The sequence below is a fragment of the Drosophila willistoni genome (genome assembly GCF_018902025.1).
Source record: "Drosophila willistoni isolate 14030-0811.24 chromosome 2R unlocalized genomic scaffold, UCI_dwil_1.1 Seg167, whole genome shotgun sequence".
In the NCBI taxonomy this organism is placed as follows: domain Eukaryota; kingdom Metazoa; phylum Arthropoda; class Insecta; order Diptera; family Drosophilidae; genus Drosophila; species Drosophila willistoni.
In genome coordinates, this window is record NW_025814050.1 from 3,675,640 (window position 1) to 3,702,736 (window position 27,097).

At 39.9% G+C, this 27,097-nt stretch overlaps 6 protein-coding genes across 7 annotated transcripts; 2 read left to right on the plus strand and 4 right to left on the minus strand.

Annotated features, from left to right (window-relative positions):
* Nucleotides 1-217: 217 nt before the first annotated feature.
* LOC6643908 (intraflagellar transport protein 140 homolog) lies at nucleotides 218-5,526 on the minus strand. Its single transcript, XM_002066653.3, has 5 exons — nucleotides 5,256-5,526; nucleotides 4,592-5,190; nucleotides 4,372-4,532; nucleotides 983-4,315; nucleotides 218-923 (listed from the first exon to the last, which is right to left on the minus strand). Exons 1-5 carry the CDS (start codon nucleotides 5,397-5,399, stop codon nucleotides 577-579), a joined length of 4,584 nt encoding a protein of 1,527 aa, XP_002066689.1. The 5' UTR covers nucleotides 5,400-5,526; the 3' UTR covers nucleotides 218-576.
* A 575-nt stretch (nucleotides 5,527-6,101) lies between these two features.
* Nucleotides 6,102-6,848, plus strand: LOC6643909 (translocator protein). The gene is made up of 2 exons (XM_002066654.4): nucleotides 6,102-6,483; nucleotides 6,561-6,848. Exons 1-2 carry the CDS (start codon nucleotides 6,136-6,138, stop codon nucleotides 6,771-6,773), a joined length of 561 nt encoding a protein of 186 aa, XP_002066690.1. The 5' UTR covers nucleotides 6,102-6,135; the 3' UTR covers nucleotides 6,774-6,848.
* Nucleotides 6,849-6,911: 63 nt separating this feature from the next.
* LOC6643910 (proteoglycan 4) lies at nucleotides 6,912-9,892 on the minus strand. Of its 2 annotated transcripts, none has more exons than XM_023176643.2 (2): nucleotides 9,774-9,892; nucleotides 6,912-9,683 (listed from the first exon to the last, which is right to left on the minus strand). In XM_023176643.2, the coding sequence occupies exon 2, from the start codon at nucleotides 9,669-9,671 to the stop codon at nucleotides 7,053-7,055; it is 2,619 nt and encodes an 872-aa protein (XP_023032411.1). In that variant the 5' UTR covers nucleotides 9,672-9,683; nucleotides 9,774-9,892; the 3' UTR covers nucleotides 6,912-7,052. The 2 variants fall into 2 exon arrangements, with proteins under 2 accessions (XP_023032411.1, XP_023032410.1); XM_023176642.2 differs by having other exon boundaries at nucleotides 9,770-9,892.
* A 394-nt stretch (nucleotides 9,893-10,286) lies between these two features.
* On the minus strand, nucleotides 10,287-11,215 carry LOC6643911. The gene is made up of 2 exons (XM_002066656.3): nucleotides 10,769-11,215; nucleotides 10,287-10,710 (listed from the first exon to the last, which is right to left on the minus strand). The coding sequence occupies exons 1-2, from the start codon at nucleotides 11,129-11,131 to the stop codon at nucleotides 10,528-10,530; spliced, it is 546 nt and encodes a 181-aa protein (XP_002066692.1). The 5' UTR covers nucleotides 11,132-11,215; the 3' UTR covers nucleotides 10,287-10,527.
* Nucleotides 11,216-11,319: 104 nt separating this feature from the next.
* On the plus strand, nucleotides 11,320-13,630 carry LOC6644121 (pseudouridine-metabolizing bifunctional protein C1861.05). The gene has a single exon (XM_002066657.4). The coding sequence runs from the start codon at nucleotides 11,345-11,347 to the stop codon at nucleotides 13,457-13,459; it is 2,115 nt and encodes a 704-aa protein (XP_002066693.3). The 5' UTR covers nucleotides 11,320-11,344; the 3' UTR covers nucleotides 13,460-13,630.
* On the minus strand, nucleotides 13,497-15,265 carry LOC6644122 (protein Notchless). Its single transcript, XM_002066658.4, has 4 exons — nucleotides 14,227-15,265; nucleotides 13,824-14,174; nucleotides 13,632-13,758; nucleotides 13,497-13,563 (listed from the first exon to the last, which is right to left on the minus strand). The coding sequence occupies exons 1-4, from the start codon at nucleotides 15,215-15,217 to the stop codon at nucleotides 13,551-13,553; spliced, it is 1,482 nt and encodes a 493-aa protein (XP_002066694.1). The 5' UTR covers nucleotides 15,218-15,265; the 3' UTR covers nucleotides 13,497-13,550.
* Nucleotides 15,266-27,097: the final 11,832 nt, after the last annotated feature.

Consider the following 27,097-nt stretch of genomic DNA (forward strand, 5'->3'; position numbering starts at 1 on the left):
CAATAAAAATACGCGATTAATATGTGTCAGAATACTCTATTGAATTTATAAGGTGACATTTTTTGAAAATCTGCAACTGCACTTTTTATATATTTAACCTCAAATTCGAAACCGGACGTAAAAGATAGTTCTATGGGGGGTAATGGAAAGGATAGTGAATTAAGGAATCATTTTTTTTATATATATTTGGTTAAATACGTTTAGAAGGTCCTTGTGCAATAAGTATAATTTCGGTGGCATCTTTAAATGAAGATAAAAGTTATTAAAATCGTTATAGAGGAAATAAATCAATTTATAGTGATGTAGCTTATATCTATTAACTAGACATCTGCATGACTAACAAAAAAACACATTCGATTATATACCACTCTACTATTAACCGAGGCAACGCAAGCCAGAAAGCATCCAAATTACTTAAGTCAAAGCTTTCCAAATGATGGTACTCTTTTAATATTTTCAATTTTATTACTTATAAAAGTGTTTCTAAACTTGAAAAATTAGTACTTTCCGCTCTCTCGAATGATAAGTTATCTTCTATTTTGAGGATTTGGTGATTTTCTTTTGAATTTTCTCAAATTAATGCAGCTCCTCTCTGATCTCCTCGTCATCAGCCTGGTCCGCATCATCGTCATCTTCATCATCGAGTCCACTTGAAGTGTTCGATGTCACAGTGGTTGAATTGGGGGTAATGGTGGACCCCTGACGTCCTGAATTCCATATTAGATCAAAGTCCAAATCACATTCCTTGGCAATTTTCTGGACCAAGCCACGATCTAGCAGACCGGCAGCACTCCAGGAGTTATCTTTAACGGCCAACTCTTTAAGTGAACGTCCAGCTTCTGTGTATTGTTTGGCATAAACCAAGGCACGCACAAGCATGGCCAAAATGTGGGAATGTCGAATGGGCGGTAGTTCCGGCTTGACTGCAAGAATGGAAAGATGACATTTACCTAATCGGTAATCCGAATTTCTGTTTACTTACTCAACATGTTGCGACAGGAGCCAATCACCGCCAGATTATCGCCAGCTCTGAGGGCCTGCTGTATTTCCATAATGGTCTTAACGTCTCTCACAGTTCTCTGTAGGTTGTTGTAGGCGTGTTGGGCGTGGGTTAGTTTTTCCAAGCACTTCAAGGCCTCCTGCATGGCTATTAGAGCCTTTTCGTAATCCTGATACTCCTCGATTTCCAATTGAGCGCAGATGGCATAGAAATTGGCCAACGAATCGAAAGCCTGTCCCTTGGTATAGAATCCAACAATATGCTTGAGTATGGTCTTATCCGAATGCCAATCTAAAGATTGGAGATAATTTGCAGCCATAATGTAGACTTCACGCTGTCTGGACATATTGGCAAAGAATATAATCTTATCCGTATTTCCCGATTTCAAGAGACTCTTCATGGCACGCATCTTATCGCCGGCTTGGGTAAACTTTTTAGTGGCACTGTGATAGTCACCTTGCTCTTGGAGAAGTTCTCCCAATTGAATGAGTATGGACACACGACTGGTTTCATCTCGTTCTTCACCCTTCTGGGGGGTTAACAACTCGGCCAGCTCTTCGGTAATCGGGACACCTTTTTCGTGGCAAATTTGCAGAGCCCGATCCAAATGTTTCGTTTTGGCCAACAGGTGGACAGCCTTCTGGTATTGCTCAATGCTGGTGAAGAAGTCGGCGCAACGTTGAATTAGCTCCGAGTCCGATTCCGAATTTAATTCACTGGCAATAATCTCCAAGATCTCTGGCTGCTGTGACTCAAAGGCCATTTCCAAGGCCTTGTGAAGCATTCCGGCTCGGTGATATAGTTCCACGGCATGCTTAAAGTTACCGCATTCCTCGAAATAGGCTGCTGCAATAGCCTTGTCTCGTTGCCTCGACGAACTGGCCACGGACCAAAGTTCCTCTTGGAAATCGTTCTCCTTGCATATCCGTATGGCATTGCTAAATGTCTGGGCACGAGTATAGAACATTATGGCTTCCTGAAATTTTCCAACGCTCTCGTAATGCCTTGCTAAATGATAGCAGGCAGCTCGATCTCCCGATTGCCGGGCTATAGCATCGGCTTTGGAAATTTTACCCAAATAGCAGAGAATCTTTACTTGGGAGAACCAATCCTCTGCCTTGTGATAGACTGCCAGTGCTCCATCCATATCGCCAGAACTCTCTATATACTGACCCCACCATTTCAAAAGTTTTGGATCGCTTATTCCGCTGATGTAACGCTTCATAGCCATCGGATGATTCTCAAGCAGCAGCAACTGGGTAATATTTTGCACTGGGTTTTGTGTCTTCTCGTACATAGACAGAGCTCCTTGTACGTCACCCGATTCGCTTAAAGATTTGGCCTTCTGATAGTACGTATGCTTCAAATGTATTCGATCCTCCGTCTCTGCCAGTTTCAAGGCCTCGTCCAGACGACCCGTGGACTGGAGTAGTTTGTTGAGCAAATCGTACCGTCGGCAGCTTTTATATAACTCTTGGGCTTCCTCAAGCATGCCCAATTCAATGGCAAGAACAGCCACCTTAGCTTCTAGTTCGAGATCGTCATCTTCCATAGCCTGGCGCAGGGCGCGCACTGAACGTGCCTGTTCCAGATGACCCAGACAAACCTTTGCCACATCCAAACGTTGGGTGTGGACACACATCCGTGCTAGGTTAGTCCAAATCACTTTCGATTGTATCGAACGGACTGAACGATACGCCAAATCCATATTACCCTCGGCCACATGAAGGCTAAAATTTAAAACCTGACGCCGTGTGCCTGAGTCGCATTGCTGTAGATCGGTAAAGTCCTTGAGAGGATGCTCCTCCACTGTATTGATCTTTAGCCAAATCACATGCGGAACACATAAATTCAATAACTGAGCGCCCATGGGATTTAGCACCTGAGACTCCAATAGCTTCAGACCATGTTCTGCCACAGCTTGAACAGAATAGAACATTATTAAAATCTGCGATTCCACAAAATGACTTCCCTGGGACGATGAGGTCTGAGAGGCATTCGCCTTTTTTCTCATTGACTTGATCTCCACGCCCAACAGACGAGGCTCGGATAAGTCCCAAAAGATTCTGACGGGAATACATTCTGCCTTTTCCTGTGCCTCCATTTCCATTTCCTTAAGGTCATAATCAAAGAGATTGTTTCTTTCAAAGTCCCAACAGTAGAGGGTGGATTGGGGTATAAATGCACGATTGGCTATAACCATGGCCAAATGGCTACCAGCACTATTACATTTGACCAGAATGAACTCACCAAAATCATCGAATATATCGTGGCCCGATTTGCTGGGAAAGATTAGCTTTGGATCGTGCCGGGAGACATCGTAGGCCTTGACATAACCATTCATGGTGAATACCGATAGATATAAGCCACTTAAGTCCATGCCTATGATTTTTCCTTCCACATCGCTGGCTAAAATTCTGTGAAGGACTACTCCACCCACCGAGTAGACCAGTATATCGCTGCTGGCCAAAGAGAAAATGTTCTGATTATACAACTCCAAAGCCAAACACTCGGCTGGAAATGTTTGCAATAATCTCACACTCAATGGAGTTGAAGTAGCAGTAATTGCCGATGATGAGGTGGTGCCTCCAATTCCAACCTGCTCCTTTTCTAGAACCTCATCGAATTCATCCTTAAAATCGGGTTTCTCAATTTTCTGTAGACTGTATGAGGATATAGCTCGTCCACTGCTCAAGATCAGACTCAGTTCGTTCAGGGCTATCGATGTCACAGGGAATTCCGCCTGAACATTAGCTTGACGTCCGCTGCAGTGCATCAATTGCAATGTTTTGGCGGTACGTTGCACGGCCCAGAGCTCACGCGTGTGACGCGCCAGTAATGGCTGCTCCTTGAGCATAAATACATTAGACAAACAATTGACCAAGATGCAAGGCTTGGCCAACTCAGTGAAGCCCCATTGGCAACTCCTAACTGCGCCACGAACCGAAACCGATGATATATTTGTCAATTGCCAGGCCTCCTCGGGTGCCATAACGAAACATGTTCCCGATCGACGCCAAATGTATAGGTTACCCAAGGAGGTCCCAGCACACAATGTTTGATTGCTTGTGCTGAAGGCCAGGCAGGTGAAAATCTCATTGGATCCGGTCAGTTGGTGGTATTTGGCAACGTTGCTTGTGCTTTTCCTACTGCTACTACTGACCATGGTCTCAGTGCTGCCTTCCGAACTAAAAAAGTTGTTACTATTCGATGGAAACGTCGAAATGTCCGAACGACCCGACGAGCTTGGCAAATCCATTTTGAGTAGATAGTTGTCACTTCGATCCATGTCCCAAATGCGCACAGTTAGATCACCTGGATTATGGAACATATGAATAATCGTATAGGCTATATCGACTATACCAACTAACCAGTTATAATGGCTAAACTTTGTCCCGTCCACGTGATGCCTCCTTGTCGCCCTTGACCATGTCCACTCATCTTTACACGATCCAACTCGGTTAGCAAGCCCGTTGATTCCACCAAGTAAAGGGTGACGGTGAGATCCTCCATTAGACAGATGACAGCATCTCTGCAGAGGAAACAGATGTATTTAGAACTGTACTCTTCAAATTGGCCAACGCTACTTACTTTTTTGGATGCCATAGCATCTGGACAATAGTCGCTCCCGAACTCTTCATCACTTCTGTACATGCACCTCCCTGATTGATATAATAGACCACTCCGTTTTGGGTGCAGGCATAAAAGCAATGATTATCCCTCACTCCGGCATGTGTTAGGCCACGAGCTGCTGTACGAGGGCGCCAATTTGTTAACGTGTCCAAGGCAATTTCATCACCGGCCACTGCCGCCTTGGCAAGATTGGCCATTTCTTCACGCACTTCGCTACGCTCCACAGTGCGCCGAAAGCAAACCAGCACCAAAGCCTCTCTTAGATCATGCGAGAACATGGTAAGGAACTGATACTGACCATCACATCGCCAACCGGTAACCAATCCCATTGAATCGGCGGTAACCATGCGTCCGCCTTGCTCACTAAACTCCAACAAAACGATGGCAGCCTTATGAGGTCCATTGACACTGGCGAATTCCCGATGCCCTGCGAACCAAACATGTATCTCACCATGTTCCCAGCCGCTGGCTAAAAGAGATTTTTCCGGATGCCAACACAGGGCAGTGGCCTGTGACGTAGCATGCACTGGATATGTGACATCTCTTTGCGGTTCACCCTAAAAGTGGTAATAAAGAATACGTAATTATTGCAAATCTGATTAGGTCGAATTGGGAATCCTACCGTATCTGCAAATATGGTCACCGAACCGCCACGTTCTTGACTAAACGAGGCCACAGCAAATAACGGTTCATTTGGATGCCAACTGCTGATCGTGCTAACTGCGAGATCGAGAAATTCAATTTTTGTATCGAAATAAAGCGTCATTATCAGTCGGGTGAAAATAAAGGACTCCGTGTTCCGTACAACAATGTTATGCCAGTCGTTGCCATGACGATCAGGTTGTCCTTAGGGATGGTCTCAGGTGCAGCAGAACGTTGCTAAAAAGCATTTCAAAATAAACAAAAACGATTACATTTTTAATCATATATTTTTATTGCGCTATATCAAATAAGTTTGCGTCAGAAATTGCCAATAGCTTTAAACTACGCCCCTGTACATATAATTCCAATACTAACAAAGATAACATCGCACTTACACACACGTCCGCATAAGGTGTGTATCATAATGATAGGACACCTAGGTTTTTTTTTTAAAGTAAGAGATTAAAAAATTTACAAAAAGAATAATATATCTAAATATGTATGCTTCTTTTTAGATCTTATGTTTAGTTTACGGTATCTTGTAATTGCTCTATACTATTGTGAGAATTTGCATTTAACTTAAATCGGGTAACATTCCAACTAGTCCAATACATCCACTGAACAATCTTCCAAAAACGTATAACACTTCGATTCTAAACTTTTAACTTAATTTTTATGCAATCAGACAAAATATATTACGAATTTCATAAAAACTTAATGAAATGCTATGTAGCAGAAATGGCAAACACTGGTTTTATTATTATGACACGCACCTTTCATATGAATGTACTGCATTGACGGTATTTACTAGATACATGAAATCACCGACTTGCGACGAACAGTAAAAAAAAGTATTCAGAATGGCAACAGTACAAAAACCCTGCGGTGGCGATCTCTTGAAGATTGCCGGCGCTGTCCTTTTGCCCAATTTGGCTGGCTATGCGAATGGACGTCTCACCCGTAAGAATCTAGAGAATTGGTATGCTAACCTGAAGTTCCCGACTTTTAAGCCTCCCAATTGGGTGTTTGCACCGGTTTGGACTTCGCTCTATGCGGGAATGGGTTATGCCTCATATCTGGTTTGGCGTGATGGCGGTGGCTTTAGCTCCGGATCAGAAGCTCAACTACCATTGTTGGCATATGGAACGCAATTAGCCTTGAATTGGGCTTGGACACCGATTTTCTTTGGCAAACATAATATTAAGGCGGTGAGTGTGTGTGTGTGTGTGTGCGTGCGTGTATCATTAAAAACGTTATCGACAATGCTAATTCCTCCTTACCACAGGCACTAATTGATATCTTGGCGGTGACCACCACTGCCAGTGTCTGCGGTGTTCTGTTCTATAAGGTCAATAAGACGGCTGGCCTAATCTTTGTGCCTTATGTGGCCTGGCTGGGATTCGCAAGTGCTTTGAATTATGCCATCTGGAAACTTAACCCGGAGCAGGAGTCAACGGATGAGAAGCCTTCCACTAGCGCTCATGTTAAGCAAAATTAAAACTCTTTTTGTTCATTTTTTTTTATTTAAAATTTTTCATTAACTCATGGCATAAAATCGAGAGATAGCATATAATGTTCGCTCATCTGCGTCATATATTGTTTTCATTAACGATCTTGTATATGGCAAAGCGTTGGTGACGTCACGGACTTTTGAATAGCGCTATCTCGATTGTTCGGACAAATTTGTTAGTATTAGGGCTGCAGAAAAAGTGTTATCGATAATTGTTTGAAATAAAAAAATGCGCGGCAAGTACAAAAGAAAAATGCAAGAGAAACATTAGTTGGTTGGATTAGGATTAGCTGGTGCACCAGTTGGCCTGCCGGCTTTAGGAGAAGTTGTCTTTGGTGATCCGGCTGCTTTGGGTGATGGAGTTGTGGCCTTTGGCGATGGCACATTTGGGGTGTTGGCTGGTGTCTTTGGCTTTGGTGGTGAAGGAGACGCCTTATTATTATTGTTGGGCTTGGCTTGCCCCGGATTAGGATTTGCTTGGCTCTTGGGCTGATTAGCTGGCTTTGCTGCTGCTGGTTTGGGACCCACTGAAGGTTTTGGGGTAGTTTGCTTTTGCTTGTTTCCCTCGCCGCCGCCTGGTGCCTGCTTCTGTCCCTGTTGAGATGGTTGTGGTCCAGGCTTGGCTGCCTGAGGCTTAGCAGGGGATTCCTTTTGTTTTTTAACTGCAGGAGGGGGCTGTTGTTTCTGGGGTGCAGCAGCCACAGCGGGAGCTTTGGCAGTCTCCGGCGATGGTGGTGCTATTGCTGCGATTGGGGGTGGAGTCACTTGTTTAGGTGCTGCTATTTCTGGAGGAGACGGCGGTTTGGGTTCATCTAACTTTTTGTCAGACTCGATGGTCGGTTTGGCCTCTACTTTTTCCTCGATCTTGGCAGTTGGGGTAGCCACAATCTGGGCTAGAGTTTGGGCTGGAGGTGGTCCTGCAGTCGGTGTCTGTGTTTCTTCCTTAATGGGACTGGCTATTTGAGGAGAAGGTGGAGGGGAGGAGGTTGTCTTAGACGGTTTGGAATCCGGCTTGACTTCCTTTTTAGCAATGGCTGGCGGAGATGCACTCTTATTTTGATTTTTAGCAGGTTCTCCAATCGGATTGGGCTGCTCTTTAACAGCTGCTGGTTGGGATTCAATTTTAGCAGGTTCTGGGCTCAGTTTAGATTCTTCCTTAACAACAGTTGGCTGAGGTTTGATATCCGTTTCGGTTTTGGTCGGAGCAACGTTTGGTTTGACCTGTTCCACAGTAGCAGTGGGTTGGGATTGCTGCGGTGCTTGGATTTTAACAGGTTCTGCGCTTGGCTTGGCCTCGGTTGTAGGTGGCATCTGGATGTTCTTTGCTGCTTCTGGAGACGGTGTGGCCTGTTGCTTAACTGCAGCAGTTGGTGGAGAAGTATCTACTTGAGCTTTGGCCAAATCTGGAGTAATTTTAGTCTGCTTGTCATCCACAGCTGGCTGAGATGGAACAGTAGACGCGGGTGCTTCTTTACCAGTAACCGGTGTCTTTTGGATGTCCGCTGGTCTAATCGGTTCCTTAATATTAGCTGGAGGAGATTTGCCCTTCCCCTCGTTCTTAGTATTTTCCTTTACCGCAGCTGGAGGGGATTTGCTCTTTACTTCAATTTTAGCTGTTTCTGTGGTTGGTATGGTTTGTGCAGCTTGCTGAGACTCCACTTGAACCTTAGCAGTTTCTTGAGTAATCTTTGGTTCTTCTTTAATTGTAGCTGGTTGGGATTGGACCTGTTTTGGAGGTTCTACAATACCAGCACGTTCAGTGACATTCTTTGCGGTATCCTTGATGACAGCTGGCGCCGCCTGGTTACCCTTGTTTGCAGCAGATTCTGTCGATGATTTGGCTTGTTGGTCGACAAGGGATGGCTGAGGTTGTGGCTTGGCGGGTTCTGCGGGTGGCTTTTCTTGTCCCTTTGCAGGAGGCGGTGTAGACTCGTTTCCTTTTTGACTTTTAGTAACTTCAGGAGTAGGTTGGATCAAATCCTTCGAAGAAGCTTCCTGGGATGCGGATTTTGCTTGACTTTGAACAGCTTCTGGTCCAATCTTAGGATCCACCTTGGGAGGTTGTTTAGCAACATTTGATTGCGGTTTACCCTGTGTTTGAGCAGCTTTTGATTTTTCCTTATTGTCTTTTTTATTTTTTGATGCTTCCGGTTGAGGTTTCGTCTGGGATTCAATTCCAATGTTCTGGTTAGTGGGGGCTGTCTGAGATTTACCCTGATCCTTATTCTTTGCCTCCGGCTTACTTTGATTTTTGTTCTTTGCTGCTTCACCATTTGGTTTGGTTGCATCAATAGTATTTTTATTCGATTTCTCTTTATTCTGATTCTCCTGTTTCTTCTTGTTATCCTGTTTCTTCTCCTTTTGTTCCTGCTTGCCGGTGGTCTGTTTCTCCTCATTTAACTTTTTGACATCTTTTTGCTCTGCCTCTACTTTTGCCACTTCGTCAAAGTCACCAACCAATTCGGGCACTTCATCATCATCATTTGGTCCGCCAAGAGTTTGGTCTCCGTTGGTCTTTTGCTGATTCATTGAACTGGCATACATCCGCAGTTGGGCCACTGTCTCCTGACCCAATTGGGGAAGAATATCTGGCAGCATTTCCATCACCTTTTTGGTCTCTCCATGACCGGTGACCGCAAACGTATTGGCCGATAGCGAGGCCTGGGCTTTGGGATTATTAAAATGGATGACTGTCAGATCATCCTTAATGATGTTCACCTCCTCAATGCCCGGTATGGTGCTAACCGAAAGTTTTTTCAGAGAACTCTGTAGCTTTTTATCATCGGTGGCCGCCGTCTGGTGCATCACTTTCTTCTTGCGACGTGGTGTACCCTTGCCTCCAATACGGACTTGGGACTGCAGACGTTTCAACTTCTCCACATTCATAATTCCGATTAACTTGAAAGGAGAGGGAAGAGCATTAAGTATAGATTCAGCCTTTATGGATTACATAAAAAAATCTCCGAAATCTGAAGAAAATATACCTACAAAACTTGAGATCGACGACGCAGACGATGTGCAACTCCACGGGGTCTATGGACACGAATGCATCAGCCGGGTCCACACTCGACCAACCGATCCTAAACCAACCAAAGCCGAAGCAGCGCTGCTTTTATTAATAACGCAAGAGATTCGCTTGTTTTTTTGCATTTTTGCAAAAACGAAAAGAAGATGTCGCCGCAAAATATATAAATAGATCCGACAATTTCCTCTTCGTCTACAGATGCTTTTTAGTTTTTCACTTTATTGCGGTGGCCACACGGTGTGGGGCTGTTGAACTATGCAGAGAACACAAGAGCACATCGAAAATAAACCCAACCAAGCACACATTTCTTCTCTCGCCGACTAAATCTGCTGTAGTCTTGGAACCCCACAGGAGAGAGAGTTGGGTGGAAGGGGTGCATATACCTGAATGAGGGATCTCAAGTGGACAATTTGATGCGATCACGGTAAAATCAAACATAAGTTACGCATATAATGTAGCAACATACGAATATCAAATTTGTTTATCATCAATAATGATTTAATTAAGACTATAAAATGTAGAAACCTCGTCAATCGGACACTTCTTAATCGACAAATAAATGTAGGATTTCTTTAAAAGTAGTATATACACAGATTCATTTAGAACCATTTAAGCCTACTGAAGGCGGCTGCAATACGTTTTCAAGAGCAACTATAGAATCTGAATAATCGATAGATATAAAAATATTCTAGGCCTCTTATAGTTAATGTAATATCTTTACTTTTCCTTCTGCTGCTCATTGTCGACCACTTTTTGTGCAAATTTAATCAATTTGGGACAATTTAAAGATTCCAACTTGGCATAGATTTGTTGCTGCATTTTCGTTTCCATGCGGATTATATCCTCCATAGCGGAATAATTGTCATCCTCCACCTTCAACTGGGCCAGCATGGCTACGTTCTGTAATTAAACGATCCAAATGAATTAAATTTTTCAAGGTTTACCTTTTTTTACCTACCTCGCGAAAGCGTGTTTTGAGTAGCTCCAGTTTGGCCAACTTCTTCTGCTCATCCTTGACGTCAAACTGATGTTCCAAGTCAAAGTCTTGGATCTGTAAAACATGCGGTGGCACATGAAATGTTTGCTTGTCCATTACCCGAAGATGGTCCAGTTTGGGGACACAGCGCTCTTGGATGCTCCGCATCACGCGAGCCTTTTGTTCCTTCAACTTTAGTGCAGTGGCTGGCGTCTCAATTCTCTTTATGGTTGCATCGATAGCCTTGCCAACTATGGAATTTACACAATGTTGACGCTCGGCTGCAATCTGCTCGGGTGTGAAGTTAAAGAACTCCAGAGCATAGGCATGTTCATCAAAGTCCATTATTTACATTAAACAATCCAATAGTTTGTTTTTAAAATTGTAAACAAAACGACGCGGTAGTTGAATTAAAACATTTCAAACTTATCTCAAAATACCAGAAAATACTAAAATTCATGATTTTTGGTTTCTTTCATATATTGGGATTTTTACATTATAATGGTATTTTTTATCTTATACTGGGATTTCGTAACCATTTGTTTACAATTTGTTAAAATGTGGCTTCGCCGGCTCCTCGATCTTCCCCGGCTTGTTCGTCATGCCCACTACCAGCATGGACTATTGCCACGTCAAATAATGGTCCATCCGGACATCCAGGCCGCCCTGAAACATAATCAACCAATAGTGGCTTTAGAATCGACAATTATTACACATGGTATGCCCATGCCGCAAAATGTTGAAACTGCTTTGCAGGTTGAGGAGGAAGTTCGTCAAGCAGGTGCCATACCAGCAACTATAGGAATATTAGATGGTTGCATTCGTGTGGGACTGACAGGGGAGGAGCTGAAGGAATTGGCCCGCAAGCCACGGGAAGAGGTCATCAAATGCTCTCGTCGGGATTTGCCCTATGTGGTGGCATCACGCAAAAGTGGAGGAACTACTGTGGCCGCCACTATGCTTTTGGCTCACCAAGTGGGGATTGATGTCTTTGCCACTGGCGGCATAGGTGGAGTTCATCGAGAGGGTCACATCACCATGGATGTATCGGCGGACCTCGTTGAACTGGGAAGAACTCCAGTGGCCGTGATATGCAGTGGCATCAAGTCGATTTTGGATATACCCAGGACATTGGAGTATCTGGAAACCCAAGGGGTATGTGTCGCCAGTTTTGAAAGTCCTCAACGTATGTTTCCCGATTTTTTTACCCGTGACAGTCAATGCCAAGTGCCATACAATTTGAATACCATACAAGAGGCTGCCAAATTGTTGAGATCTTGGAAGGAGCTGAATTTGAAATCTGGGGCTTTAATAGGTGTACCGATACCGCATAAATTTGCGGCGAATAAGAAGGAGATCGATCAAGCCATCATCGACGCTAATCAAAAGGCATTGGAAAACGGAATCAAAGGTAAAGACGTGACTCCATTTCTTCTGAAGGCCATCACTGAAATTACAAAGGGCAGGAGTCTAGAGTCAAATATGGCGTTGATTAGGAACAACGCCAGAGTAGCAGGACAAATAGCGAAGGAAATGAAGACACCTAAACAGGAAAGTTTTTCATCATCATCATCAGCGAAGTCGTCAGTTGCGTCTCCTTTGGTAATTGGAGCCTCCATATTGGATTTATCGTTCCAATATAAGAGCTCGGACCGTGAGTTGAACTTGGATGGTGGCACCTATAAGGCCACTAGCCAATTGACAGCTGGTGGAGTGGGCCGCAATATAGCCGAAGGTCTCTACAAACTTCATGGACAAGTAAATCTTATATCTGCAATAGGACGAGACAAATTGGGCCAAAGTCTGTGCCAGTTAATGCCAAAGGAAATGCAAAACCATCTGATACTCGATGAAAATCAAGCGACATCTTTGTGTTCACTAGTTTTTGATAAATCCGGCGACTGTAAACTGATTCTGGGGAATATGGATATACATTCGATAAGCATTAATCCCGAACTCCTGCTACAGCAATCGCAACTTTTCGCTCAGGCTCCGCTGGTTATAATGGATAGCAATATCTCTGTTGAGTCTATGGAAACGGTTCTTCGCCTGGCAGCGAAATACAACTTACCGGTTTTCTTTGAGCCTACCGATATGTTTATAGCTGGCAAACCGTTCACCTTATCCCCCCAGCTGACCCAGCATATACGCCTCATCAAGCCCAATCTGAAAGAGCTGCAAACAATAGTGGAAACCATCACAGGGGAGAAAGTGTCACCATCTGCAACCCTTCCGGCAGCTAATGAGCGCTCTCAACTTCTGTCGGCCACAAAAGAATTGGTTAAGAAAATCGATCGACACTTTAATTGCATCATTTCCACGTTGGGAGATCACGGCGTTTTATTGAGTTATCGGTCGGATGCATCTCAAAATGTCGAAGCTTTACTGGACGTAAGTCCTCCGGCAAAGCATATAACACGGTTCTTTGAAGCTCCTTTGGTTGAGAATATTAGAAATGTTTCCGGTGCTGGTGACAGTTTCTGTGCTGGCTTTATAACCTCGCTCTTGAGGCGTCATAAGGTGGAGGAATGCGTGGCTGCTGGTTTCGTGGCTGCAGGAAGGGCTTTGCAATCGGACTCGGCAGTGCCGGAGACTTATTTTAAATGTCCTGAGGAATTTGAATTGCGCTACAAGGAAACGCTCAAGACCTTGCAACGCCAGACTATTGGCTAACAACAACAACAACAAGAAAAGGAAAAAATACTTTGCATTTTAGTTAAAAACAAATTGTTGGTTGTTATTGAATGTACAAAGAAATTTCTATTTAATAGGCCCACCTGGAAGAAGAAATTGTACAAATTTGTAAAACAAAATGATATTAAACTGGCAATTGGCAAAAACTTACAACTTGATCACTTTGTCCTTGCCTCCAGAGGCAACACGCGAGCCATCGGGAGCCCAATCAACGCCGAACACCTCGTCAGCATGTCCAGGCAGCTCTTGAGCCAATTTTTTCGTTTGCACGCTCCAAACTAGGAACGGAAGAGAAATCATTGATGAGTTTAATGGATTCTCAATTTAGTCACAAGCAACTTACCCTTTAAGGTGGAGTCCTTACTGCCTGAGACAATTAAACGGGAATCGGCGGACCAGGCCAAGGTATAGACAGCTTGAACGTGACCACGGAATGTGGCCAGAAACTGACCGTCATGGGCACGCCAAAGTCGCACGGATTTGTCAAACGAGGCGGAGGCAATAAGCTTGACATCTGGCGAATATTTCACATCGTTTACCACATTCTGATGGCCCGTGAGCCTTGTCACACATTTGTTTTGATTATTGCGCCACAAATATAGGGTATTATCGTCCGAACAGGAGACAAAAGATTCCACATCATCGGGACAAACGGCTTGGAACCGTTTCAAGGCCAGTGCTTGTCGCTGTTCGGCTGAAAAATCATATATTAGTAGCCGTAGAAGAGAAAGGATAAGCCAACTTACTGTCTAGATTGTTGTAGTTGTCCTTGTTGAATTTCTTGACGGGTTCAAAGGGTCCTGTGCGCAACACATAGTCCGTACTTAAGGCCAAATTGTTCACCCAATGGGCATGTCCGGTAAAAGTGCGACATAAGATTCCATCAGCAGCTCTCCACATCTTGATCGATCGATCCTTTGATGAGGTATATATGAGACCTGCTCCACCCCATCGCACAGCAGTAACAGCGTTCGTATGTCCAGCAATATTTAGCAGACATTGACCCAATTTCACATCCCAAACCCGACAATCACCGTCACTACTCGCGGAGGCCAATTTTCTGCATTCCACATTTTGATGATACGGCTCCCAGCTGAGGCAATTTATATGCTTCTTGTGCCCAGTCAAGGGACGACCTTTTTGCTGTCCTGTCTCTGGATCCCATATTATTATCTGCCCTGCTTTGCAGGCACTGGCAAGTAGCTCACCATCTGGAGACCAGGAGACGCAAAGCACCCACTGTTTATGGCCGGAGCATGTGTAATGTGGGGTCTCGGTGGTTAAGTCCCAAAGGCGAACGGTTGTGTCGCCACTTCCACTGGCCAAGTGCTTACCATTTGGGCTAAATGAAAGGGAGACAATGGCCTCTGCATGCCCGGGCATGGAACTTGTGCATCTGGTCACGGGACGCACTTTGAATACAGCTTGCGGTTGATAGACAATATCCAGTACATTTTCTGTGTCCACTTGGGTCAAGTCCAGAGTTTGCTCCAAGGATTTTTTTATCTCATCATCGCCCACAAAAAACAAGTAGGGAGTGCTCTCTTCGTTTTTCAGCAAAGCATTGCAAATCAATCCCAATTGTTGGGCAGTCACGCCTGCCGGCAGCTCAATGGGTGGGCCAGCCTCCTCTCCTGTGTCTGAAATCAGGCGTGCCTGAATGGTATGAGGTGCATTCTGTGTTTCATCTTTCTCCTCCTCTGAGGATGCACCGAATTTCCGTTTTTTGGCCAACATTTCGCACAGTTTTTGAAATTCCGAAATGTAAACACAAACACGTGTGGCCTATTAGAGATGGGATTTTATTGCATTTATTTGACTCGTTACAATAGTCAGAATTTCTCGTGAATAGATTTATGTTTCGTGCTTGTTGTGCAGCCCTGGCAGTGTTGGTAAAATGTAAAAGTGCAAGTGTTGTTAAAAAAAGGCGCTGATTTTGAATTCTTTCAGTAAATGTGTGCCCATTTTGTTTCTTTGATATAATGAAAAATTTTATGAGCAAATTCGTATGGCATATAAATAAAGGAAATTTGCCAACACGTTAACAACAAAAAGAAACTTCACATAAAATAATCCATAAAAGTTCTTTTGTTCAAGAAAATTGTCAACCAAAGGCATTTTTATACCTGTCCTGGATGTAGGCGTAGCAGTTTTTAATTTCTGTTACCTTGTAAGCCAGAAATATGTTTTTTAAGTAATTTGTGCACATTTGCGAATTTTTATCGCAACCACAAAACTTTGTCCTTTGTCGTTGTTGTCCCCACCCAACCCCTTCACATTGTCTTCCGTTTACCCCATCGTTTGCTGCTTGCAATGATGACTTTATGACTTTATTTACGTGCAATAAAGGCAACATTTCGCGGTTACCAACCCGCCAAAGGGCATTTCTGGAGAAGGTGATATGAAAAGCAAGAGACAAGAGAAAAAATAAAGAACACAAGAAATAAAAATTAAATTGAAAATAATATAAAAGCGATTTTGCTGCTTAATTTATGCGTATTCAGGAAAGACCGAATTTTAATTTTGTCTGCTTATGGATTATGTTAGTTTTTTTCCCCCTTTTTTTGTACTCTTTTTTTTTTGGGTCTTTTCAAGCTGTTGCCTACCTTTTTGTGTGTGTTAACATGTGCTTTTCCATGTGTGGCTTCTGTCTTCAGTCCTCTCATTTGCATTTCGTTGCCTTTTAACTTTAACTGATGCTTTTTCAATAGTGCTTCAAAGTGTTTGGTATCACTTTTTGTTTGAAAATTTAAGGTCACCCAGGATTAGATTTGAAATATTGACCACACTGATCATATGATCAGTGCGTATTCAGGACATTACTAATTGAAATGTAGTCCTAAAATTGAAAGAAATGGAATTGAAAGAAAGCATTATTTCTGTATAAACTAGACAACATTAAATTATCCTTAAACAACAGCAACAACTGATTAAAACGAAAATGAAGTCATAAAGGATAACTTTTTATAACCGTCTGTAAGCGCATTAATGGAAAAAGAAGGGCAAGTTGCTGCATTTACATTTAGTTGAACATTTCCAATAATGTCGAAACTGCCATCTTGTTTTTATACACACATACATTCATATGTATATTAAACCGTTTTTTAACCATAAATGAGATTTTTGTGCTTCTTTTGTCTGTCTGCCTTTTAAGTATTAAGTTGGGTATTAAGTCTATGAATAAGATTTATCTATTCAATTTCTATTCGTTCGCCATGTAAACACAACTCATTAAACAAAAAATTCCTCATATTTCTATTGTCTTAGCTGAATAAACATAAGTGTATATATGTATATACATATGTATGATAAGTCTAAACTCTGAAATGTAATTATGTATGTAGTTTGCTTTAAGCTAACTATAATAATTAAGGAATTTGGGAAGTGTTTTAAATATTTTTTGAATCTTTACATAATGATGTGGCAAACTTGAGATAACTAGATGTTAGAGATAATTATACATTTATGTAAGTCCAAACGACTAATTTTGATCAAACAGTTCGTTGGTATCATTTTTTTGATGAGTGGAAAAATTCATTTACTTATCTACTCAGTTTCTCACTTACTGACTCACTTGTTCAGTTGACTTACTGAATAATTTGATCATTCTGTAAGGCTTTATTGTTCTGAGATCCCTGATACTGATCAGGCTTATAGTCAGCTTCTCCGATTAGTCCTAACAGTCAATTTAATTATAATAAATGAAGAAATCAGTTAATCAGATATTTAGCTTTTTAAAATGAAAAATGAAGAAGGAAAAGTTTCAGAAATACAACGGAAAAGAGATGTGAGTGAATCAGTGGGTGAATTAGTAAGATAGTGAATAAATGAGTGGAATGAATCAGGAAGTCACTTAGTCAGTTAATAAATGATTCACTAAATCACTGAGTAAACAAGTGAGTGAGCCAAAAAGAAACAAGCTTTTTGAACACGTTCACTGAATTTTGTTCAAGCGACCCAAGACTAATAAATATGTGTCATCTGTTAAAGCATTTTAAACCTTCATGTTTCTATATATGTATTATTATTAATTATAAATACATTCAAATAGAACGTCTTCAAATTTAGCCCTCGAGGGAAAAATTAGATCAAAAGTATCCTCAATTTTAATATGTGCTTATACATATATTTGTTTTTACCTATTTATAGTCAAAAGAACAGTAATTTAAATTACTTTAAAGTAGACTAAACAACTTCTGCATAGTCGCCCTTTTTATAGAAAACGCTTTACCTATATAATCGTCTGATATGGAAAGTGACAATCTAAGCTATATAAACTGAATGCTTCAGTTTACCACTGCGATGGTTTTTTAACGACCAATATTTATTTACCAAGGGAATTTTTATTCCATACATATATCAAAGTACATGGGTAAATATTTATTTAATATAGTTTCTGCTTGAATTCCATCAGGATTAAAAATAAATCTTACAATTTGGGTTTTTGATTTCACAACCGATGCGATCCACCAATGATATACGAGATTTAGATCGAAATAAAGGGTTTTTTTTGTGGCCAAAATGCAGAGCGGGGCAAAATTATTTCGTTCGGGCCGCGAACCGAATTGACCTGTGGCCACAGCCTGCGGTGGTCCTGTTCGTCCCCTCTCTTTTACTTTCATCTGCCACGCTAATCGAATAAATCAACCAGCCATGGCAGGGGTCCAAAATTTGGTCGGCCCATTTGCATGATAAGCAAATGATAAAAACAAAACCAACAATAAAGGTAAAACAAAAAGCAGAGAGCGAAGCCTGCGGTAATGCCGTGGTGCTGGGTTTAATTGAAATTTGCATACGCTGGCTAGTCTCGCCCAAAATTTGTGGGTACCCAACAATTTTCCACGCCCATCCATCCATGTCCACACGGCCAGAGGAAGTTCCCTGCAAACAAGTTGCCTGTCCTGCCAGAGATTTGCGGATGCATTCGCGTCATGTCACTTGCATTTCGTGAATTGCATGTGCAAAAAACTGCTTTCTGTTGCATACTTGTCGGCGTCAAATTACAGCGCGTCGAGTATGTGTCGCCTGCCTTCATTGTGAGGGAACACTCACTCAATGCTGGAATGTTGGTTATGTGTGTTGGACAGCACTTTAAACACGCATTAGGATAGACAATGTGTGACATGTACACACACACACTCACACACATCCATCTTTTTATTGAATGAGTGGCTGGTAGTTAATTGAACACACACCCACACACACATATACAATGGACATATCCTCATGAATATGATAAAGTACATACTATAATAATGAAGATGAACTATGTGCATGCAAACTAATTACAAAAAAAAAGGGCTACCAACATTTAATTGCAAAATGCAGCTTAATTATGGCGAGTCATTTTCAATTTTATAATGTTTGCATTTCGTATTTGGAATGAGATTGAGTGTAACAATACTTAATGTATTTTTGCAGTTACAGATGCTGAACTCAAAATATGTATACCATTGGGATAATACTCACATTCAGTCTTATCGTTTGCAGTTATAAATATTAAGAAAACATTATGTTCGTGTTTTCATAGTTTCATCGTTGGACAAAACGTTGCCAAAATGCCAAATTAAAACAACGAAAAAAGTAGTGAAAAAATATCTAAATTTAAATTTGATTCCAAACTGGTTTCCAGCTGGTTTTCTGCAACTTACACAATTTAATCCTTCATGACACACTTGGGTCTGGCCCGACCTTTTCCGACTTTGGATGCGATTCTAACATCCTTTTAGGATGTGCTTTCTCATGTAGCTTCCTAAAATGGCATTCTCTATTAATTCCAGAAAAAAACTTTTTGAAAAAAGACCTGAAACAGGACGAAAAATTTAAAAACTTACACCTTACTGTGCACATCTGGGCAGTTGGCCAGACTCCTACATTTTCATTCGTTTGTATGGGCATATATTGCAATTACACCTTAATTTTTTAGCATCACAGGTGAATATTTTGAATCCCTTGACTTTCATTGCAAAACTGACTTTATTTATAAAAACAAATCAAAAAAGCAAAAAAATTAGTCAACAAAAACATTTTATTTTGTGATAAATATTGAGAACAAAAATTGTAGAATCTTCATATGAAGATGCACATAGTTATGGCTTGTTTTTTCTGACTTCTTCTTTTAAACTATGTTTAAGACGTTTACAAACTGCTAACTCTTTTTTTCGTGTAAGAACAAACAAAAGTAATTGAAATTTCGCGTCGAATGAAATATTTTCAGTTAAAACTGATTAAATATTAAATGACTTGTGTATAGTGAAAAACAAAAGAAATTCGACAAAAAATAATTTGGAGAATTTGGCCAAGGACAATTTTTTCATATTTATCATTGGGGGCTTGTTTATCTAACAGTAAACATATATGTATGTACAGTGGTGGTCAGCAGGTTAGCCCTATTTGAATTTGATTTTCTCGGCTGCCAAGAAATTTTATTGAAGCAATTTTTTCAGTAATTTGTTGGTTATTGTATTTAAATGATGACCCGTAATTATTGTCATGTCAGCTTTCGAGGTTTTTTTTACAGGTGCGTTGGAACAAAAAGCCCCCACCCAATAATCGGTCAATAGTTTAGCCCAGTGTCTCCAAAATCTTTATTACTATATTTAGACATGTGTATTCTTTGAAGAAGTTGTAGATCTAGGTTATCTAAAATATACTGCATCCCAAAAGTGTTCATTTTAGCCCCAATATTTAATAATAATTCTTGAGGTCTTTTGGTTTGACACCGTTTTACGATACCAATTTAAACTAAAGTACTTTTTTCTTAATCTAAGTATGAAAGTAAATTAAATTTCCCGTCAAATGATTTTTATTTCATAAAAATCCCACAAAAATTAGATCGATTTCATAGCCATCGCCATCGTACATGTGCATATCTATTTTTAATTTGTTTTATCATTTATTTTATTGTTAAATACAAATATTTTAAAATCAATCCTTAAAAAAAAAACAGACTTCACTGTAACCATTGGCGACTCTTAGAAAACGATTGGAACTGAAAGAAAAGTAGAAAGTTTATAAATTCTCAGATACTAATATCAAGTATTTGCCATAGCGAATTTTAAAAATATTGATTTTTGACGAAATATATTATAACTTTACTTATTTCGAAAATATTTAATTTTTACAGGTTTTAAATAATAAACAATTAATTAACGCCAAAAATCTGTCTGAAAAATTGTAAAAAAAAGAAAGAAAATATATCAATTTTTGGGGTTTATTGAGCAGTTTAAGGTTAGGAAATATTTATGGGTTGTTTCTGAATTTATTTCTGTCTGACAACTCACTTTACCCGTTTAAACGAATTCTTCTTGATTAATCAAACACATAGTATTCATATAGTATTCATATAGTATACATACTATTTATACCTTTGCAAAATCTGATCTAGTTATGAAATTTATAATTTTTAGACAAATACCACAACAATATATTCTCAGAAGAGATATTTAACAATGGCTTTATGCAATGATTTAATTTTTGTTTTTTTAAAAAAAAGTGTAAATCTTCCCAAATTATGTAGACATCTTAGTTTCTTATTTTTTATTTTGATAGATTAATTTTTGTATTATTATTAAAATTATTTTGAATGCCTTCATTGTTAAATGTAAGTTCATTTATGCATTCATACTATCAGTTTAAATCAGTCGCTTAGCTTAGATTAAATCCTGTCACTGTGATTTTCAATAATTCGTATAAATATGACTAAGTTGTTAATACTAGTCATTGATTATGCAGTGAGTATGCTCGTGAATATTCGATTTGGCAACAAAAGTACATTTTGCTGACACTCATTCCACACGAATGAAATGTAAATCTTTGCACACACACAGACACACATTGTTACACACACAAATGTAAAAGCAATTCAAATTCAAAATCATCTTTTTTCATAGAACAATTTCATGTTTTGAATGGCTGGATGGATGGATGGATGTATGGATGTATGTACTTATGTGTTTACAAAAGCTTAAAGAACGAACAACAAAGATAAACAAAAGCCAACAAAATAACAACAACAAGATTGAGAGAATTATTGTGTGTTTGAGTGTGTGTGTGTGTGTGTGTGTGTGTGTGTGTTGTCCGTGTCAGGTTTTAGTTTACCGTTTGGAGGCTTTTATGGGCTTAACATATTAATTAAACTTGAAGTGGAAACATGAAACTCGAGTTGGGTCAACTTTAAATTAAGATTTAATCTGTTGCTCATATTTAAACAGCCAAAGCTTTTGCTCTTTGTATATATATATGTGTGTGCGTGTGTGTGTGTGTGTGTGTGTCTGCGGTTATGGCTGGCATTTCTGTCATTTAATTGAAATTAGACAGACGAATACTGACGGAAACGGCAAGTGACAACATTTTATGCTTATGACTAACAATTTGGATGGATATGGATGGAACTATCTGATCACAGATGGCACAGATGGCATTAAGGAAAGATTGAGAGAGAGAGAGAGAGACAGAATGTGTGTGTGTGTGTGCAACATTAACACATCCATTAAGGACAATTGTTGCTTTGCTAATTAACATTCAAGAGATGAAACATTAAATGGAACATTTTGCAAAATGATAAATCGAAATGGATATGTACCTACTGATAATTTGCTTAGTTCATTTAAATTTATGTTCAAACACACACGGACAACATGTGTGTATACACAGGAGTAAAAGGAGTAGAGTGAAGTGGAGTGGAGTGGAGTGGAGCGGGGTGGGGTGGATGATTGTTGCACAGGATGTCTGGATTGACAGCTTAATAAATTAAAATGCATTAAGTGGTTGGCGTAGATTTGCGGCAGCCTATAAATCTTGAGGACCCTCCCTTTTGGCTTTGGGCTTAAATATTATATTGTAATTCAAATATTTATGGCCATCAACGTAAATAAAAATGTCTACTAAACATGGCTCCGTTCGTGATGTATGCGGCCCAGGTGAAGCGCCACCTGTCATTGCGTCTAGCAACCTAACTCTGACTGCGTCTGCTCCCTTCGTCGCCCGCCCCTCTGTCCACCATGTCGGCTCATACGCATCCTAAGCCTGTCAGGTAACAAATTCTCACGCACATAGCCATTGACACGGCCCGCTAAGCTTTCCAAGGAGCAAAAGAGACCCGGACCGAGGCAGAGACAGAGCGAAGAGAAAGTCGTGAGAATTGTGAGGTTGTAGCAGCACCTGGCAAATGAGACCCCAGTGAAGAATGCGATGCGTGTGTGTAATAAGAACAACAGCAATCACACACAAATAAACAAAGGATGAGTCTATCGAATACCCTTTAGAAAAGCATCAAAAGATGCGTAAGAATATAATGTGAGGACTCTCCCACTCTATGTCTCTCTCTCTCTCTTAAGGCTCTTTGGGGAAAACATTCATTTGGGTATATCCTCACCTGGGGTAAGTTCAGTCTTATAAATATTATACCCACGAATACCCTTTACGTTTATTTTTGGTGTACAAATTCCGGGAATATAAAAATCAAAAGCATGCAAAATAGCTTCACATACAAAGGACATGCATATTTGTCAGAGACAGAGACAGACCCTAGCTTGGGTGTATGTGTGCGTGTAGTGTAAAGTAGTGTAGTGTTTGTGTCCTTTCAAGTGTATAAGACGTGTAAAAGATGTCATCGATAGTGTGTATGTATGTATGCGTGTGTGTCTTGATAATAGAATAAATTTCAACTTGAAATTCCAACTTGAAAATAAGCAAAAGGATGTGAATGCGAAAGTCAAATATAAATATACAAGCACAAATACAAACACAAACACAAATACAAATACAAGGCAATAAATACACATTCTTATAGTTACAACTAAACAGAATGAGCTCTCGGCACGGGAAGAGAACTCAGCGAGCAACGCATTGGCCAGTAAAATCGACAAATCATAATAATCATGAGAAGGATACTTTCGTTCTAGTAAGCATTCCCATATGTATGTCGCAGGACCTTCCTGGAATGCCTGTCGCTCTTCGCTCGCTCGAGGAACGCTTCAATAAATTGTCTGTTATCATTTTCATGTTGTACGGCATTGACAACGGTTTCCCCAATGACGATGATGAAGATGATTTCGATGATGGAGATGGAAAAGCTGCTTGTAACTCTGAAGTAGTAAAGTTTTTGGGAATTTGGTTGGTAGACTTGCTTTTTGGCCGTGTGCTAAGCCTAATTTGCCGGAAATAAATGTGCAGCGATGTGTGCTGGAAGCCAAGGTCTAGGCTTCAACTTTGACTGAGAGGATTTTCGTCAAACAAAAAAAAAAAAAACACAAAAAAATTAGAAAAAGAAAAAAGGATTCGTCCATCGAACATCGTCATCGTCGTCGTCAACATTTGGTTCACGCATCACACAACCGAATTGAAGGAAAAATCTTACCAAACGTTAAAGTTAAAGTGCCAGTTTCTTTTATTATTGAAGCGGCAGGAAATTTGAAACTTGTCAGACAGTTTCATAGTACATATATAAAAAAAAAAAAACCAAAAGCAATGAAGAAGTATGTACCTCATGGCAAATCGAAATTTTATTGCAATTCAGTGGAAATGTCTTTGAAAGAGAAAGAGAGTGAGATAGAAGTTGTGGTGGAAAAGTCATTATTCGTTTGAAAAATATTTTAATAGGAAAACCTAAAATACAATTTTAAGCATCAAATGCAACGATGCTGACTATATCGATCCAGGTATCAGAAGGGTTTAAATTTGAGTATCTAAGTTAAAGTTCCGGGTCTGCCTTCGGCGATTGTAAAGGTAACCTTGTGATACAAATAAAGTACACAAGTTTGTATGGTGTTCAAGTATCTCGGTCAGAATAGACAACAAATGGACCCTCGAATGCTTTCAGAAGACTTCTTTGGGATTGTCTGAAAAAAGTAACCATAGAGAATATCTTCAAATCGGAGATGGAATAAGTAACGAGACTAAAAACCGACGACTATAAAGAAGTAAGAGGAACAGCATAGATGTAGGATGACTGATGAGAGAGCTGAGTATAAAGAGGCAGGATATGTTCTCTGAGTTTCAATATAAGGAGCGTGGACAATTGTTAAACGTTGCCAAGATCTAATAGCTCCAAGCTGTTATGTTTTTTTCATAATTAACTATAAGTTTCTAGCTAAGCTCAAAGTAGGTTGTCAACCGAATTGCCCAAAAATTAAACAATTATGGAAGGATAGAACCGGATTGAAACAAGTATTACAATAAGAGTCAATATTGCGACTATGTTTTCTTCTTTTGGTTTATCCTGTTTATACATTATTATTAGTTAAAAATGCATCTTGGTTAAAAACATCATAAATTTAATCTTAGGCACATCCACAACATTTGTATTAAACCGGATACATAGATTTTGTAATATCTAACAATAAGTTAATATGGTTTTACTAGTGTAACTGGGCTAAAGGATAAAAGGGTTTAAATACAAGTTTATAAAAAGTTAAAAGAATACATTTTATACTAATGTAATTTACATTTCTTACTAGTAAAAATAAAAGACGGGGCCACACAGTCAGTCGATAATAACGTATACGCAGGGTGTGTCAACTTTTTGAGTCAGGAATAATAATGAATATGTTCATGTCATTCATTCATTGATTTATTTCATTTTAACTCTTAACAGAGCTTATCATTAATAAATATAATATAATAATAATTATATTAAAAATTTTTCCATTTTACTCTTTGGATGAGATAGTAAATTAAAGTATTCAAAATGTATGTAGCAGGCAGAAGGAAGTGCCTTTAATCCAGCAAGCAAAGTCGATATATCCGTATCCGTTCTTGATTTCAAAGACTACAAGGTTTAGAGGCACGAAATTTTACTAGATATAGGTATATGAATATAGATAGTAGGTATTTGAAATGAATATTGTATATGTATTTGTGTGCCAATTTGAATATTATGAATTACAAATTGTTATTTCACTTGGTGTATACCGAGGACTTTGCAACGATTTACTCATTTGTAACCTTGACTTAACTTTTGGAATCTTCACAGACAATACCTCCTGATGCAATGTGTCTCCCAATATAGGGCCTTCATTAGTAACAGTCATTTAGTAAATTCTACCAATTAGATAAGATTAGTTTCAGTTTATTGTGGAATTCTGATTACCAACTGAACAAATTTAAGTTTGCTGGCAGTTCGTTAAAAAGTGGAAATAATATTACCTTAAAAAAATCGAACATTTACGGTTTGTTTGCACCAAGAAGACGGTAGTTTAACTCATCGTTTCGATTTTTTTATTTATTTTTTCTTTTTTCAATCAAGCAATAAGGAAGATATTGCACTTTAACTTTTCAAAGACCCATGAGACTGGATTCTCTTGAATGATTCTGCTGAGAGCTCACCTCATAAAAGCAACAACCTTTTAGTGCCATAAAGTGGACACATTTTGGTGCAAGTATTCAATGTAAAAGCACGTAGAAGCTGAAAAGAGAAGCGGCAAAAGCACAAGTGAGTGAGGAAGAAGGTCCACCAATAATTTTAATGGACACAAGTAAACGACAATCCTTTTCCATTTGTATGGCCAGCCGGGAGTGGGGTATCCCCCTCGGCCCAGCTGAGCTGAGGTGTTTCGCAATCATCCTTATTTCCATCGGCATCATCATCATCATCAGAGGGCTTCATCGGCATCATCTTTGGATGCGTCATCAATTGTTTCAGCTTGCCTGTCAGCAATCAATCAGCGCCTTCACTTGCCTCTTTGCATAATTAAAAAACAAAAAGTATGAGTTATGCCATTTACCTGGACGTTGAACGTTTATTTTTTGGCTGAAAGCTTAAGATTGAAAGTATCCTGAAAATCTCTTTGCTTGACAAGAGAATTTAAATTAAAAAATAAAATGGCCACGTCGCGTCCTCCACACTGATTTCTAAGCAAAATCCGTTGAACACGTGGTAGGGTAGCGATTACATCTCCTGCTCCTCCGTGTCTCCTACGTGTCTCCTGTTTTCTCCATCATCCGCAAAATTCAATTAAGTTGATGGAAACGCCGACAATTGTCAGAGGCGTTTCTGCAATGAATGCGGCAATAAAATCACATTTTGTAAATCACAAAGTTCCCTTCCATTCGTATCCACTCCATTTAAATACAAGTGGTGTATGTGTGTGTGTGTGTGTGTGTGTGTATGTGTGTGTGTGTGGATCTCTGTCAATTAAAACAAGACGAGATTGCACTCAATGGACTGGACTGCTGGCTGACAGTTAACATTAACTCAATTATGGATGGGCATAACGAGCGTTCGATAGTCGTCACATGTAGTCACGTGCATACATATATACATATATATTTGTATGTGTGTGTGTATATATTATTATTACCTTAACTGTAATCATGCTGATAGATTTAATTCCATTCAATTGACTACCAAAGATTTCATTTTGCCAATTAAAAGCTTCTACTCAATATATTTATCTATGCAACAAATACACACACACATATACACACACACACACACAGATACAGATTTCACACTGAAAATTGAATAAATTCAACTGCCAATAAAATGAATTGAAGGTAGCTAAATGATTCCCATGCGTTTTGTCAATTAGTCAATCAACAATCAAGAATCCAAGTGATAAAGATGATGATGAATCCCCAATGAAAACAGGCAAACAAAAGTTTTCGCGCCATCTA